The 17,049-nt window shown below is 38.2% G+C and overlaps 1 protein-coding gene across 3 annotated transcripts in view; it reads right to left on the bottom strand.

Annotated features, from left to right (window-relative positions):
* The window catches only part of PIK3CB (phosphatidylinositol-4,5-bisphosphate 3-kinase catalytic subunit beta), a 187,737-nt gene that overhangs the window by 22,917 nt on the left and 147,771 nt on the right, over positions 1-17,049 (bottom strand). For all 3 annotated transcript variants that reach the window (XM_045503490.1, XM_045503491.1, XM_045503489.1), the window contains exons 17-19: positions 2,675-2,853; positions 1,676-1,785; positions 127-205 (exon numbers count right to left, since the gene is read on the bottom strand). In XM_045503490.1, coding sequence (XP_045359446.1) covers positions 127-205; positions 1,676-1,785; positions 2,675-2,853 — 368 coding nt within the window. The remainder of the gene's footprint in view (positions 1-126; positions 206-1,675; positions 1,786-2,674; positions 2,854-17,049) is intronic.

Genomic DNA, 17,049 nt, shown 5'->3' with positions numbered 1-17,049 from the left:
GTTCTATAAATATTACCATGAACACCAGTTAATAATAATAGCAGGAGGGAAGGAATAAAAATTTTTACAATTTTACTATGGAAGGAATACAACATGAGACAAAAATAAATTCACTAGAAATCTCACCGAAGATCCAGACCAGCTTCTTTCCAAAGTAAATCCATCAAGCGCAACATCTGGAGTGTCAACATATCTTGTCGTAAATCTAAGGGGGGAATACTCTGCTTTATTATAAATGCTTTCCATGTTATGTCTAATAACATTAATTCAAGACTACTAATTCAGATAGAACTAAAATCAGTGACCAATAGTGTTAATATTTTCCCGAAACTCTAATGTTGAGTATACTTATTTTGTTAAATATTAGGTTTGCTGGCTAGCATGTGCCTGTAACACTATTTCAGAAATTAAGGTAAATTTTTTTTTGAGAGAGAGAGAGGGAGAGAGCATGCACACTCGCACAAACAGGGCAGAGGGAGAGAGAGACTCCCAAGCAGGCTACACCCTCAGTGTGAAGCGTGATGCAGGGCTGGATCCCACAACCCTGGGACCATGACCTGAGCTAAAACCAAGAGTCAGACGTTCAACTTACTGAGCCACCCAGGTGCCCCAAGGTAAGTAATATTTTTAATAGGTGTGTCTGGCTGGCACGGGCAGTTGAACATGTGATTCTGGATCTCAGGGTCATGAGTTTGAGCCCCACAAACTCACATTGAGTGTAGAGATTACTTTAAACAAAATAATTTTCAATTGTTTACCATGTGTAAGCTACAATACTGATTGCATGGATGGCGTAATACTGTATAACACAGTAATGGCTATCTACAACATCTATACAATTCACACTGCTGATTTTTTTCTTTCCTGGTTGCGTTTAGGGATGCACAGGAAGTTCTTAAAAATCACATAAGGAATTGTATGGTATGATAGATTACAGAATTGTAACAGTTGATTTTATTTGTTATCATATCCAAGGATAATTTTGAGGTAACAGAGGGCTTTGAAAGTATTGCTCTACATAGTAACATTCATACCATCAAGTGGGATTAGATGTCTAGCAAAACACTACAAGTTCTTTTTAAAATAGTTGTAAGCACACATATTATGGTAAGCATATTTACTAATGTACCTTTTATTCTTTTTAATAAACCCAACATACAAATACTATAATCCTTATGACCATGAAGAACCTGAAGTGCAATGAATTTCACGTGACTTATCTGTAATCATAACAACTAATGAGTGGTGGCTGTCTGGTTGGTGTAATCACCTCAGAGGCATTTCCTGTCAAAAAATATGACTCATTAAGACATTTTAATTAAAATATAAAACTATGGCAGCGATATCAAAATTGCTGTCACTGAAACAGAATGTATGAATATACTACTGAAAATACTGTACTTCACAAGCTTCTTACCAAAGAATTAGACAGACTTTGTATTTTGTAGGAAAAAAAGATTTATTAGAACAGTGTATGTAAGTAAGCTGTAAAGATATTTTCTAAGAGGAAAAAAAAGGCATTCACAGGACACGCCAAATTCAACCTTATGACCATTGATAGCTACCTCTGGGCTTGCATCTGTTATACGTTTACACATCATTTTTCAGATAAAGCAAACTGACAACAAATGAAAAATACTAAGGAATTTGGTACTGTAAAAATCTCAGTACATACCATCACCATTTTTAAAAATCACTCCAACTGAATCCTCACCAAAAACTTTGTTGTTGTACACGAGCCACAAAGGCTTCATTTTGGAATCCATGTATTTACATTTTTCAACACTGAAATCAAACAAGGGGGAAATTAGTCCACTTCAATTTAAAGAAATGGCAAGACGGTAAATTTTGCCATGATGTATTAGACTTGGGGAAAACCCTCACCTGTTCCAATCAGGTCTGCAGAAGTCAAAACTAGAACATTTCCTCTTGGTAAAAAAGCAACTGGGGTGACAGCTTTGGTTGGCCTGTAGTGATGCCAGATGGGCTAGACTGAAAACCCAGATTTGCCCTTCTCACTACCTACGTTTAAAATTCTTCCTTTTCTTTCTTCTTTCCTTTCTTTCTTTCTTTAAAATTCTTCCTTTCTTTCTTTACTATTCTTCCTTAACTCTATGTTATTACAGATAGTCAATAACAACCAGATCATAGCATTAGATTAAAATTAGGAATATTATAACTTCATTACTTCTTACAGGGGGATCAACTTTGAATCCTAACACAAGGGGATACACATCATTACTTTTCTATTATTACTTTTGAAGGGAATGAAAAAGTGAGAAATAATTTTCCAAATGAATTTAAGATCTCATTTTGAAATAGGAAAATAACTTAGTTAATAATCTATGATGGTTGCCAACATTTTGCATACATAGGATGTTCAACCCTTAGAAACCAGTAACATAGAAAACAAATGTAATCACATACAACTGAAAGGAAAATACCTTATAATAACTTTCATGGATCCCACAGGTAAGTTTAGCTAGTAGGCATATGTCCCAGTACACACAAAAATAACCTCTGAGAAATTTAAGAGTTTCCTTCTTTAAATATACAGTACTTACTGGGGCTAACAGCTAGCCTTATTGCTCCTGCAAGGCAGTCACTCAGAAATTCTTTCTGCATTGCTATTTTTATGGAAAAGTCACTGAGCACAGCAAAGATGGTCACTTACTAGAGTTCTGAGAGGATGACACACGGATTCAGAGGTGACTGCAGGTCAGAGAGGGCTTCCCGGTAAGCATTCTGTTTTAAACAAGTATGCATGGCCTCCTTCCCTTTGGCTCTGTTTAGCTTCATTGCATTCAGTTTGATTAAACTATTTAAAGTTTTTAACTTATTGAGTGCTTCAACCTGAAAAATAAGTTTCCCCACCAACAAAATTTATTTATGGTTAAAAATAATATAAAATATTATAGTATCATGTGATCATATTAATTAATAACTAATCCTTCCTCTCCCCAACACAAGCCCTCAACAACCAGCCAAAGTAAAATCAGTGCTTAGCTTATGACAAACATATTAAATATAACAAGACTAAAAAACTTATTTTTATCACTTGTGACTTAAAGTACTATTTTTCAAATGTTCTTCAATCCTTTTCTTAAATAAAGTCTTAAAAATCAGAGAAAAGTAAAAGGACATAAATTGTGGGTAAGAAGATGACACTTAAAGTACTCAGAACTCTGCAGCTCACTGAGTAGTAGAATTTGAAACACAATCTGAACCACTCCATTTGTTCAATTCCATAGTAGAAGAGGAAAATCCTTGTACAAGTAATCCTGGGGATCCCATCATTCAACCTTAACATCTAGTTTTTGTCATCACTCTTGTGTGATATCTTCTCAATATATTCTCTTGCCACGAATAGTATAGTTAAATGAATTATAGTGTAATAAAATAAATGTGAATATAGATAATAGTAGTTGTTGTCTAAGTCTATAGTATTTGTATGAAGTAACTTCGGCTATCAAAACTTATGCAAATAAAAAAACTTTACGCAATTAGTACAAGATCAATCAACAGTGCCCAACTGAATCAAAACCATGGTGTTTAAAAGTCAACTTCATTGTTTAATAACTGAGGTCTTTCCGTGTCATGTTATGCAAAAATCCACTAGAAACAGCCTTGGCCAACCATAAGTCATAAGAAAGGGTATTTTATTTTGTTATTATGTCATTAAAAATGAAACAGCTTGTTAATATAAACACATTTATATTAACATGTAAATTATATATAACAAGCATATAAAACATCTATACAACAAACATGAACACCTTGGCTTGAACTTCCATGAACAGGAGATTTATTTTACATAATGTTTTCGTTTTTGAACTTTGCTTCTATGAAAAGAAACCACTAAGACTCTGTAGGAATGTGAATTCAGTCATGCAGTTTTTATAGACAGGCTGAGGGCTTGCTCACAGGAAACTGGAAGGTTCTATGTAGCTTGATGAAAATCGAGATGGCTGAAGCTTGCCAAGTTAGCCACAGACACTCCATTTCTCAACAGTTTCAGGAGCTGTACAAACACTGGTGAAAAGGGAACCAGTTGAAAAACAGACTGTGCAAACAGGAACTTTTTGAAGTATTTCAAATTTGAATTTCTTCTATGTTTGTACAGTTGCGAATTTCAGGCCCCATCACTAACTGTACTGATATCCATTTCCTGGAATAGTGTCCTGAATACCCACATGGCCATAAGTCAAAAACTTTAAGTGTTTCAACACCCTATCTTTTCATAGGTTTACAGTAATAACAAGAACTGCTATGTAAAGTGTACCGCCTCCCTCTTGCTACTCATCAGTCAAGAGTAAAAATGTAATCATACATATGTCATATGTACACTGTTATAAAAGTCAAGCTGAGGTTGGGGCACCTGGGTGGCTCAGTCAGTTAAGCATCACACTCTTCATTTTGGTGCAGGTCATGATCTCACAGTTTGTGAGATTGAGCCCTGCACGGGGCTCTTTGCTGATAACACAGAGTCAGCTTGGGATTCTCCCTCTCCCTCTCCCTCTGTCCTTCCCCTGATCACTCTCTCTCACTCAAAATAAATAAATAAATAAACATTAAAAAAAAAAAAAAAAAAAAGTCAAGCTAAGGTTCCCAGAGAACCAAGAAAATGTACAATGTGGTTTGATCATGAGTGAGGTCAATTCATGATGTAGGACCTCATCAAGCAGGGCTTTACAAGCTTTGGTAAAAGTTCAGGGGAGATCCTTTCCACATGCTAGGTGAGATGCTGCTGGATTCATTAATCAATCAATGAAGTCAATTAGATCTTAAAATTCACTGCTGAAAATTTTGTGGCAGCTTCAGGATCTGATGCAAACTTCCAGTGGCATTCAGGAATGAGAAACACAGGTGTGGTACCATGAACCCTTTTGAATTTACTGTCTTTCTCACCATTTCCCTCTCGGTTCTGAGCTCCGCTCTCTTTGCATCAAGCTCCTGATCTAACTGGTTTTCCTTTACAGAGCAGGTCAGATTGAGTTGGCAGACGTATCTGCCCAGAACTAAGCCCCGAGCCTTTCAGAACACAATTTCCCAGGTGGAAAACCCCAAGTCTTAGTTCTGTCCCTGAATTCCACATTGGAAACTGCTGACAGTTTAGTCTGCAATTCTCCATTTGTTTGAAATCTTTCCCTGTTGGGAACTGCTGGAGGCAGCTGTGGTTCTCCATTTTATTTGGAATGAGTCCATCCTCCACATTCCTTGGCAATTGCTGGTTTATCCCTTCCAAAGTCCAAGGTTCCATGGGAATTGGTGGTGCATACAGGCCCTTTCTTGGCCAAGACACAGTAACATCTCTCAGTTACTGTGGTATAATAAAATGCACATATTTTTTGGTCTTGTTTTGTAGAAATAAAGGCTACTCCTAACGGAGATCTCAGAGGTCAAAAAGCTGCAAAAAATGGGCCATGCAGTCAAAGGCTGTTAGAGCATCTGCCACTTTAAGAAGACTCCTGTAACAGGGTAAGTTGTTCATGAAATGGGTTAGACTGACACTAGGTCACCTGCCAACATCAAGAAAATTTCTGTGCGAAAAGGGACACTGTAAACATGCCATAATTCCCAACCCTACCACGTCTCTCTTAGGTATTACTTTAACTCTAAGAAACCCAAAGGTCTAGCTAAAACAAACAGGATCCCTTAAATCTAAAGAGTTGAACACACTACCTTCCAGCCCAACTGCTTATTTTATGTCTAAGAATTACATGTAGGGGAGCCTGGGTGACTCAGTTGGTTAAGCATCCAACTCTTGGTTTTGGCTCAGGTCATGATCTCACAGTTCGTGAGTTCGAGCACCACATCAGGCTCCATGCTGACAGCCTGCTTGAGATTCACTGTCTCCCTTTCTCTCTGCTCCTCCCCTGCTCACTCTGTCTTTCTCTCTCTCAAAAAAATTAAATTAAAAAAAATTATTAAAAAAAAAAAAGATTTACACGTAGAGGCCACTTTTAGACAACAGGCTTGAGCAATGAAATGTAAAGCAAGGCAAAAAAAAGACCCACAGGAGCCACTTGGCTGAATACAGACAGACCCATCAGGTGACCCACCTCAAAACATCCATAAGCCCAAACAGACCAACGGGCTACTGACAAAGAGGCACAGTTACCAAAAAAGAGAACCATAGGTCCCCATACCTCCTCACCTTCCCCCTCTAAAAACAGCCCTAATATACTGCCACATTGCAGAGAGTCTCTCCTTTGCTGTCCTGCCAGCCTCTCTTGCAGTGTACTCAATAAACTTCTATCTCCTTTGTTCTGTCTGCCTTGGGTGAATCCTTTCACCACCCTGAACTATTCACCCAATCATCGCTCCACATTTGGGGCCCTCATCCAATCAGGAAAAACACCACATTACAGTCCAGGAAATTTCAGATAGCTAGTAAAATGGCAAAATCTTACTAATGAAAACCTAGAAAGGTAACGTTCATTACGTGGAAATTTCCAATTAGATAAGACATTTAGGAAATGCACTTGAAAGCAAGCATTCCCAAATTAAACAAACAGAATGGGATATCCACTTATTAGTATGCAGAAATCTCCAGAAGGTTTCAAAATTCCAAAATAGTTTCAATGAAAAAGATTCATTGCAAAAGCTAATGAAAAATTAAAGAGAAAAGGTATTTAAAACAAAAGGCTGTAACAGACTGAGGCATAAAAGTGATGTAATTCCTACTGCTCTCCTCTATCCTTTGAGTATCCATAACCCTCTATCTGAACTGCTTTTCCACTCTAAAGACACTATTAAACAGTTAACTTATAAAATAAGACCACTTGAGGCTACAGGCCATTCTCTGCAGGTTATCTTTCACATCTTGCTCAAAGGCTGAACTGAGGGCCACAGTTAAAGAATTTCTTAAACCAGGGAGGACCCTGAAATGTTTTGTAAAGAGATTGCCTCTGGAGCCCAGTCAAGAGAGGGAAGTAAAATTTCACACTGTCCCTTCCTTTCCAGTTCCTGACCAATTGGTTATTGATCCTTTCTCTCCCAGAGAAGGCTATTTCCTTCTTGCTGGTCTTGTTTCTTATCCTAGGAACTTGGCTTGGCTTTCTGGTCACCTGAGATACGCAAGTTGTTCTTTTGGCTATCTTTGGGAGTGACTCTAGATCTTGTGAAGACAACCTCTTTTGCATCCACTTTGAAGATGCCTCTTAGGTCTATGGGACTGTTTAATACAGCCAGAGACAGTTAACTGTCAAGGCTGAAATCTTACAAGATATTTTAAAGGACTGAATAACTTGATGATCAGAAATTTGGCCAAACTGGAAGATAATATTCAGAGCCTGACAGGAATTTTTTTAGGCCTTCTCCCCTAAGCTAAATTGGAAGCTGATATTCAGAGCCTGATAGGAATTTTTTAGGCTTTCTCTCCTACACTTACCCACAGGGAAAGAAAAACACTCTAACATAGGTGGATAGGTGTGTCGGCCCTTCGATATAGTTTAGGCAGCAACCCAATTCTTTGAGGAATTAAAAACAGCTGCCCTTGTTTTACAAACCTAGTCTTTACAGGACCAGAGATGTAGCTCCAAAAACAACTCAAAATCCACCAATACTTTTTACCAAACCCCAAATCTCCCCTATTTATCTCAGTAGGCTTGGAAGTATTATAAATTCTGGTCTTAAGAGAACAAAAGTTATAGGAAGAGCTTACTTTTTTTCCCCCTGTGCCTTTAAGATATAAATGTTCTACCAAAGTATTCTCCATAATTCTTATCTAGACCATCTCTTTGACATACAAACTTCAGGGAGGTAACTCTTTAATTTTTTTTTTTTAATGCTTATTTATTTATGAGCGAGAGAGACCGAGTGCCAGCGGGGGAGGGGCAGAAAGAAAGGAAGACCCTTCTGGGTCCAAAGCAGGCTCCAGGCTTTGAGCTGTCAGCACAGAGCCCAACGTGGAGCTGGAACCTGTGAGCCACAAGATCCATGACCTGAGCCGAAGTTGGGCGCTTAACCGAGCCACCCAGATACCCCAATTCTTATCAGAAGGGAAAAAAGGTCATCTGGAACTTGACTTGTTAAGGACAAGACTCTTCTCCACAAGTATTAGAAAAAGTTGTATTCACCTAAGCAGGTAACCCGATCTTATTCTATCTGTTAGAAAAATAATTTAGAGCCAACTATTTTTGTATTATTGTATCTAATCCATGGTAGTAATTTAAAGCTATAAGCTGTAAGGTCTCTGTTTGCTTCCATCTGTGTTGGTGTGTGTGTCCAGACATACGTTTTACATGTGTGGTACTTTCTACCTCCAAATGGTACTGCCAAAATTAATCTGTAAAAGAGCTCTCTTTAAACGGCTTTTAAAAAAACCAAGCATTTGCATAAACTTAGTCTTCATAAAATTCTCAGAAATATAATAGAAACTATCCCAAGTGTTTTTCAAGTTCACATGCTCTGGAATAACTTTTGGTAAATTAAAGCAAGTTTAATAAATTCATTGGTTGACTGGAAACAGGCATATCTTTAGAATTATCAAGATTGAATATAATGTAGATAAACAACTTTTATTCTACCTGAATTTATCAGCTAAATTCATTTCTGTTCTAGTCAGAAAAAAATAACTTAGAATGATGGGTGATTTTGTCTAATGACTCATGAAGTTTTCATGGGTAAAATAAACATAATTGTTGAGAACAAATGATTTAAACAGATATAAGTGGAATAAGAGGTAATAAAGTTTTTAGCAAGAATTATATTTTATTCTATGTGTACTTAAAAATAGCTTCCAAATCTCTGGTAACTTGAAACTTTAGAACTCTCCTAAGTTAAAATAAATATAATAGAAATCTGTTGAATATTTAGATCATTTCCAAATAAGAAAATACCAAACCATTAATTATTAAACACAGGTTTATCTACTTTTGGCTTACTACAGAGAAACCAAAAGATATTTGGATGTGTTAGTGCACTGGAAAACTGAAGAAGGTCTATGCTTCTAGAAATTATGAAAAGTATTCATGAATTTGCAAATCTAAAGAATGCTAGTATAACAGTTTATAATTCCTTAACTTCTTAGTTTTCACTAGGAACTAAGGTTTCTAAGGGTTAAGAATTCTTTTTTCGGGGGGTGCGCTTGGGTGGCTTAGTCGGTTAAGCAACCAACTTCAGCTCAGGTCACAATCTCTGCTGTCAGCAAGGAGCCCCACTTGCAATCCTCTGTCTCCCTCTCTCTGCACCCCCCCAACCTTGTGTGTGTGCTCTCTCTCAAAAATAAACATTAAAATAAAAAAGAATTTTTTTTTTAAATGTTTTGAGAGAGAAGGCATGTACAAGCAGGGGAGGGGTAGAGAGAGGGAGAGAGAGAATCCCAAGCAGGCTCCACACTGTCAGCACAGAGTCCTATGTGGGGCTTGAATTCACGAACTGTTAGATCGTGACCTGAGCCAAAATCAAGAGTCAGATTCTTAACTGACTAAGCCACCCAGGCACCCCTAAAGGTTAAGAATTCTAATTAATATATGCAATTAAAACTACAGAAATAAGGAAAACATCTCCATATGCAAAGAAATCAAAATGTGTGTTTTTGGTAAAAAGTTTGAGAAACGAAGATATATTTTTGAGGAAAAAAATTGTAGAAAGTTTGTGAAAGAAGAAATCTTTGGAAAGGAATTTTATGTGTGATCAGGACTAAGACTGAAATAAGTTTTAATATAAAAAGCAAGCTGGTGCAATATTAGAATTTGATTTTCTTTTTGTTAAAATGACAAAGGTTTTGTTCTGGTTTTTACTTTAAGTCTACTTTTGATAGCAGACTATGGAAGTTTTTTTTTATCTTTAAGTGATCTGCCTAGAAAACAAAGATACTGTGTTTTATCAAAATAATTTCTTGTGGTTGCTGTCTTTATCAGGTCTTTGATTACTTAGGAAAACTGAGTCTTCTCGAATATTAAAAGAGCTAAGTTCTAAGAAAATCTAACTAAGCCCCTCCCCTAACTTTTCACAAGCAAAATAAGACATCTCATTGGTTGGCTTCCCTGAAGTTACATAGTTGAGGTAGAAAGTACCTGCCTGGAGGCTTTCATGATTCAGGACTCACTCCTCTGATTAGGGATAAATGTAAATGAGCCTGTGATCAGGTACTTTTCCACAATTCTTAAAATTATTGCAGAATCTGCTGCTAAAAGAAAAGAGGCCCAACAACCATCTTTAGGCTCTTTGGCCAAAACTGTTTTTGATAATAGGATGGCCTTCGATTATCTTTTAGCTGAGCAAGAAGGTATCTCTGCTGTGGCCAACACCACCTGCTGTATCTGGATTAACATTTCTCAGGAAGCTGAAACTCAATTACATAAGATCACAAGAGCAAGCCACTTGGCTTAAAAAGGTGACTCCTTCAACAGGGTCTTTCTTTGCTCGGTTTGTGTCTTGGGGACCATGAGTCTAACGTGCACTCCAAACACTGGGAATTATCCTGCTTATGCTTACCATAACAATCTCTCTGGCACACTATATTCTCTCGTAAGTTTTAAATGCGTGTTTGCAGCCACTAACCATCAAACAAATGAACTCCTTAAGACTGGAATGTCAAAGAACAAGGAGAATGACTGACTTCCATAACCTATGAATATGTAGGAATTAAGCAAAAACATCATAACCTATGGATAATGTATACCATACAAAAGAACAATAAAAACTGTGAGAACTTCATAATAGTATCTGATAGTGATGCTAATGCTTTAAATCTTGATCACATCTCTGTTGAGCTTAGAGCATGATCAAAGGGGAAATGTAAAAGAAAAGGACAGGCCCAAAATGCTAGGCCATGTCATCAAACTGGGGCTCAGTACCTAACCTAACTGCACTTTCAACCTCCCTCAGAAGTGCAGTCTTAACAGTCAGTCAGGAATTTCCTGGTCAGCACCATGAGGTAATCTGTCACATGGGCCCTCTCAACCCCCCAAAAGAAAATGAGGAAATCCACCTAAGACGGGAAAGTGACTTTCCTAAAACAATCATTTCTTTTCATCTGCTTATTGTTCCACCACATTTCTGCCTGTAAAACCCTTTTTTGCATGACTCCCCCAAGTCCCCTCTACTAGATTAGCTAGATGGGACACTGCCCAATTCATGAATCAATTAATAAAGCCAATTAAATGGTAAAAAAAAAAAACCAAACGGGTTTTATTCTCCATGCAATGAGAATTACTTTAGGGATTTAAAAAATGGAAATGACATAATCCATCTGCATTTTTAAAATGTCACTTTAGCTGCTGTGCAGAGAAGGGTCTGCATGTGCAAGAACAGAAACAAGGGGAGCAATTTAAGAGGTTAATGAAGACATGCAGGTGAGAGAAGATTATGAATTGGACTAGGACAATAGCCATGAACACAAAAGACATTGATAGGCATGAGATATATTTAAGAGGACTATAAAATTAAGGGGACTAGGGGCACCTGTGTGGCTCAGTTGGTTAAGTGTCCGACCTCGGCTCAGGTCATGATCTCACAGTTCGTGGGATCAAGCCCTACATCGGGTTCTCTACTGTCAGCATGGAGCCCGTTTCAGATCCATCCTCTGGTTATTTCTTCTATACTGGAATGCATAATTGGAATGGATATACTCAACAGCTGGCAGAATCCCCATATTGGCTCCCTGGCTATTTTGATGGGAAGCGGAAGTTATTATAAGCTCCTCTACCTCAGAAAACAGTAAACCAAAAGCAGTAACCCATTCCTGCAGTGACTGCACAGTTGAGTGCCATCATCAAGGACTTGAGAGATACAGGGGTGTAGATTCACAGCCCCACTTGTCTTGCCTATTTGGCCTGTACAGATAACAGATGGGGCTTGGAAAATTACGGTGGATCATCCTAACATTAACTAGTGGTGTACCAAATATGGTTTCGTTGCTTGAACAAAGTAACACATCTCCTGGTACGTGGTATACACCTACTAACAATTGCTTTTTCCTCCATATCTGTCAATAAGGAACCACAAGAAGTTTGCTTAAGCTGTCAAGGCCAACAATACACTTTCAATGCCCCATCTCAGAAGTATAGCAACTCTCCCACCCTTTATCATAATTTACTTTGCAAATTGTAAAGTAATTTACAACTTGACTTGACTGCCTCTTGACTTGACTCTTGACTGCCTCTCCCTTTAACAAGACACCACTCTGGGACCTTTACATTGATAACATTAGGCTGATCGAACTTAATGAGTAAGAAATAGCAACTACTTTACATCTGAAGAAATTTGTATGTCCGAAGGTGGGAAATAAATCCAATAAAAATTTGGGACCTTTTATCTGAATGAAACTCCTAGGGTTCAACTTGCACGGGGCATATCAAGATATCCCTTCTAAGGTAAAGAATAATTTGTTGCTCTGGCCCCTCCTATGACCAAAAATGAGGCACAATGGCTAGTGGGCCTCTTTGGATTGTAAAGGCAACATACTGCTCATGTGGGTCATGTACTACAGCCTATTTACTGAGTGACCTAAAAGGGTGCTAGTTTTGAGTGAGATCCCAAACAAAAGAAAGCTCTGCAATGGGTCCTGATTGCTGTGCAAGCTGGTGTGCTACTTGGTCCATATGATCCAGCAGGTCTAATGGTGTTTGAACTGTCAGTGGCAGACAGAGATGCTATCTGGAGCCCTTGGCAGGTCTCTATAGATAAATCATAGCACAGGTCCTCAGAATTTTGGAAACGACACTTGCCAGCTCCTGTAGAGAAGTACTCTCCTTTAGAGAAACCACTCTTAGCTTACTATTGGGATTTTAGTAAGATTGACTGCTTAACCACTGGTACCAAGCAAGCATGTGACCTGAACTGCCCATTATGAACTGGGTGTTGTCTGATCCACCAAGCCATAAAGATGGGTAAGCAAAATAGTACTCCATCATCAAATGAAGTGTATATATAAGACTGGGCCTGAGCAGGCCCTGAAGGCACAGTAAGTTATATGAAGAAGTGACTCAAATGTCCATGCGGTTTCCTCTTCTTGCTACACTACCTTCTCTTTCCTATCCTGCACCTATGTCGTCACAGGGAGTTCCCTTCAACCAGTTAACACAGGAAGAGAAGACTCAAGCACGGTTTATAAATGGCTTTACACAGTATCTAAACACCACAGGAAAGCAGACAACTATGGAACTACAGCCCCTTTCGGAAACAATTCTGAAGGACAACGGTGAAGTGAAATCCTTGCTGTGGTGCATTTGGAAAATGCACCTTACTGTTTCGCTTTGCCTGAAAGGAGAAACAGCAATACATGCAATTATATACCAATTCATGAGCTGTGACCAAAGCTTGGCTTATGGCCAAGGACGTAGAAGGAACATGACCGGAAAATTAGTAAGAAATATGGGGAAGAGATATAGGATAGACTTCTCTGAAGAGGCAAAAAAAAAAAAAAAAAAAAAGTGTCGCATTGGATATTCACCAAAGGGTGTCTTTGGAAGAGGATTTTTATAATCAAGTGGATAGGAAAAACCATTCTGTGGATACCAGTCTGCCTTCTTCCCAAACACCCCTGTCATCACCCAGTGGGTTCATGAACAAGGTGGCCACGATGGCAGGGATGGATGTTATGCATGTGTTCAGCAATATGGACCTCCACTCACCAAAGCCTACCTGGCTATGACCACCACTGTGTGCCTGCTATGCCAGCAGCTGAGACCAGCTGCTGATGAGTTCCTGATATAGCACCATTTCTCCAGGATGGACAGCCAGCTATCTGGTGACAGACTGATTACAACAGACTGCTTCCACTATGGAAGAGGCAATATTTTGTTCTTACTGGAATAGAAACCTAACTCTGGATATGGATCTGCCTTCCCTGAATACAATGCATTTCTGTCAAACTACCATTTGTGGACTCATAGAACACCTTACCCACCATTGTGGTGTTCTACACAGCATTGCTTCAATCAAGAAACTCATTTCACAGCAAATAAAGTGTAACAATGGACTCCTGCTCATGAAATTCACTAGTCTTAACATGTTCTCTACTAATCTGAAGTAGCTGGCTTGACAAAAGAATGGAATGGCCTTTTGAAGACTAACTTACAGTAGCAGCTAGGTGGCAATACCTTGCAGGACTTAGGCAAGGCACTCCAGAAAGCTGTATATGCTCTGAGTCAGCATCCAATATATGACAAGGCTTCTCCCATAGCCAGGACTCAAGGGTCCAGAAATCAAGGTTTAAAAGTCAAAGTTGTACCACTTACTACTCCCTCCAGGGACCCACTAGCAAAATTTTTGCTTCTTTTCCTGCAACCTTATGCTCTACTGGCACAGAGGTCTTAGTTATAGAGGGAAGAATGATTCCAATGGGGGACATGGCAATGACTGTATTGAATTGGAAGTTAAGACTCCAGCCCAGCCACTTTGGGCACCTCAAGCCTCTGGATCAACAGGCAAAAAAAGGCATTATGATGCTGGCTGGAGTGACTGATACTGACTGTCAAGGAGAAATTGGCCTACTGTTCCACAGAGGTAAGGAAGAGTAAGCCTAAAATATAGGAGATCCTTCTTAGCATTACCATGTCCTGTGATTAAGATCAATGGACAATTACAAGCTAACTTAGGTAGGACTACTAATGGCCTGGACCCTTTAAGAATGAAGGTTTGGGTCAACCCAACAAGTCAAGAACCAGAAGTGAAATGCTTATTAAAGGCAGAGGGAGTACAGAATGAGTTGGAAGAAGGTAATAATAAATACCAGCTATAACCACATGATGAGTTACAGAAATTAAGATTAATTGTCATGAGTATCTCCTCCTCGTTTTGATACGAATGTGTTTTTATATGTGTGTGTATATATACATAAACATATATGTATATGCTATATTTACATACACAGTCTGTTTCCTTCCGGCTCTTTTCCTTTATCATGTAACCTAGATGTATTGATTTTATATCATAGTATTTAAGTGTTAATGTTACATCGCAGTATTTAATTTATAGTGTAGCAAGAACAGGAAACACCACTCAAGGATATTACCTCCTATTCCGGGGAAAAAGTTAGTGCATTTTTGCTTGTACTGAAGGTATTTGTATTATGTTAGAAGTATTCTCAACTTGCTACACAGTCTTTATTTGGAGATTAAACATGGTTTACAAAGCTGTGTATACATGCTGAGTTGATCTGTGATGGTTAATTTTATGTATCAACTTGACTGGGCCATAGGGTGCCCAGATATTTGGTCCAACATCATTTTGGGTGTGTCTGTGAGGGTATTTTTGGATGAAATTAACATTTGAATGGGTAGACTGAGTAAAGAAGACTGGCCTTCCTAATACTAATGGGTATTAACAGAACCTGTGAAGTTCTGAATAGAAGAAAAAGGCAGACCTTCCAGTAAGTAAGAAGGAACTCTGCCAGCCCAGCTGTCTTAAGCTGGGACATAAGTCTTTTCCTAAAACTCCTTGGGTGTTAAACTTGTCTGCTTTCAGACTGACACTTTCTACTGACTCTCCTGGTTCTTAGGTCTTTGGACTCAGACTGGAACTTCACCATCAGCTCTTCTGGGTTTGTAGCTTCCTTAACTGAAGATCTTGGGATTTCTTAGCCTCCATAATCACATGAGACAACTCTTTGTAATACAATCTCACCATCCTCCTCTGCTTCATTCTCTCTATACAGCTGACCCTTGAATAAAGGGTTAGGAGTACCAACTCCACCTCCAGACCCACACAGTCGAAAATCTGGGTATAATTTTTGATTCCCCAAAAACTTAACTACTAATAGCCTATGCTGATGGGAAGCCTTACCAGTGACATAAACTGTAGATTAACATGTATTTTGTGTGTTATATGTATTATATACTGTATTAGCTAGAAGAAAGAAAATATTAAGAAAATCATGGGAAAATACATTTATAGTACTGTGTCAAAAAAAATCAGTGTATAAGTGAACTCATGTTGTTCAAATTCATGTTGTTCAAGGGTCAAGTGCATACATACACTCTTATTGGTTGCTTCTCTGTAAAATATTAACATACTCTTCACTGAACTCACACCAATTAGACCAGCAAAACCTACAAATGTCACCTCCACTATGAACTCTTTCCTAATATCCTAAGCTTGGTTACATGCCTCTCTTTTGTGCTTCCATAATGTTCCCATAATGCTTAATCATATATTTCTTAATTATTGATTTGTACACCTCCTCTATGGAAATATAAACTCCTTGATAACAATAACATAACTGGGGCATCCTGGTGGCTCAGTCGATCAAGCATCTGACTCTCGATTTCAGGTCCAGTTCATGACTTCAAGCCCACATTGGGCTCTGCACTGACAGTGTGGAACTGGCTTAGGACTCTCTCCTTCTCTCTCTGTTCCTCCTTCATTCATGCAGTGTGTCTTTCTCCCTCTCTCTCTCTCTCAAACTCAGATAACATAGTTTTTAAAAAAAATAACATAACTATTTTCACTTCACATTACCAATACCTAACAGTAACCCTGGCATATAGTAAATTCTGAGTAAATGCATATTAAACCATTAAGAAAACCTTCTTGTGTTTATTTGGAAGATACTCATTGCAAGAAAAATCAATGCTAAAGAACAAGAGCATATTGTTGCTACCTGTCAATAAGAATTCTGGCATGAAGAAGCTAGAATAAAGGGCTGCTTTATTTTGATGGCAGAAATGCTCTCATCACATCCTTCAGGGGATGAAGGAACTACCTGGGCCATATCAAGCCTGGGCCATGGTTATACTTCTCACTTGCAAGCAAGCGATCAAAAGACCATTACTACTTGCAATTACTACCTATATAAATCAGGATTATCTCCAAAAGAAATAAATGGATGTTGAAACTACAACTATCAATAGCCCCCGATTTTGAAATTCTGTATTCAGTAAAATAGCTTCATGGTTCTGTTTAATGGCTTTTATTTTATTTTAGCTTCAAAATACATTTATACTCATAAAATGACACTATTTTATATACTGGATTTATGTTTAAGTTCTGATTTTAAAAAGAGAGTTGTGGTGCCACGAAGGTTTGAAAACTCCCAGTATAACAGTTTTCTAGCTGGACAGCCCTAATTTTAAAAATTCTTTCTGTCACTTAATAGTT

The sequence above is a fragment of the Leopardus geoffroyi genome, chromosome C2 (assembly GCF_018350155.1).
Source record: "Leopardus geoffroyi isolate Oge1 chromosome C2, O.geoffroyi_Oge1_pat1.0, whole genome shotgun sequence".
Taxonomy (NCBI): Eukaryota; Metazoa; Chordata; class Mammalia; order Carnivora; family Felidae; genus Leopardus; species Leopardus geoffroyi.
The sequence above is the reverse complement of the archived record's forward strand: the minus strand, read 5'-3'. Positions and strand labels throughout refer to the sequence as shown.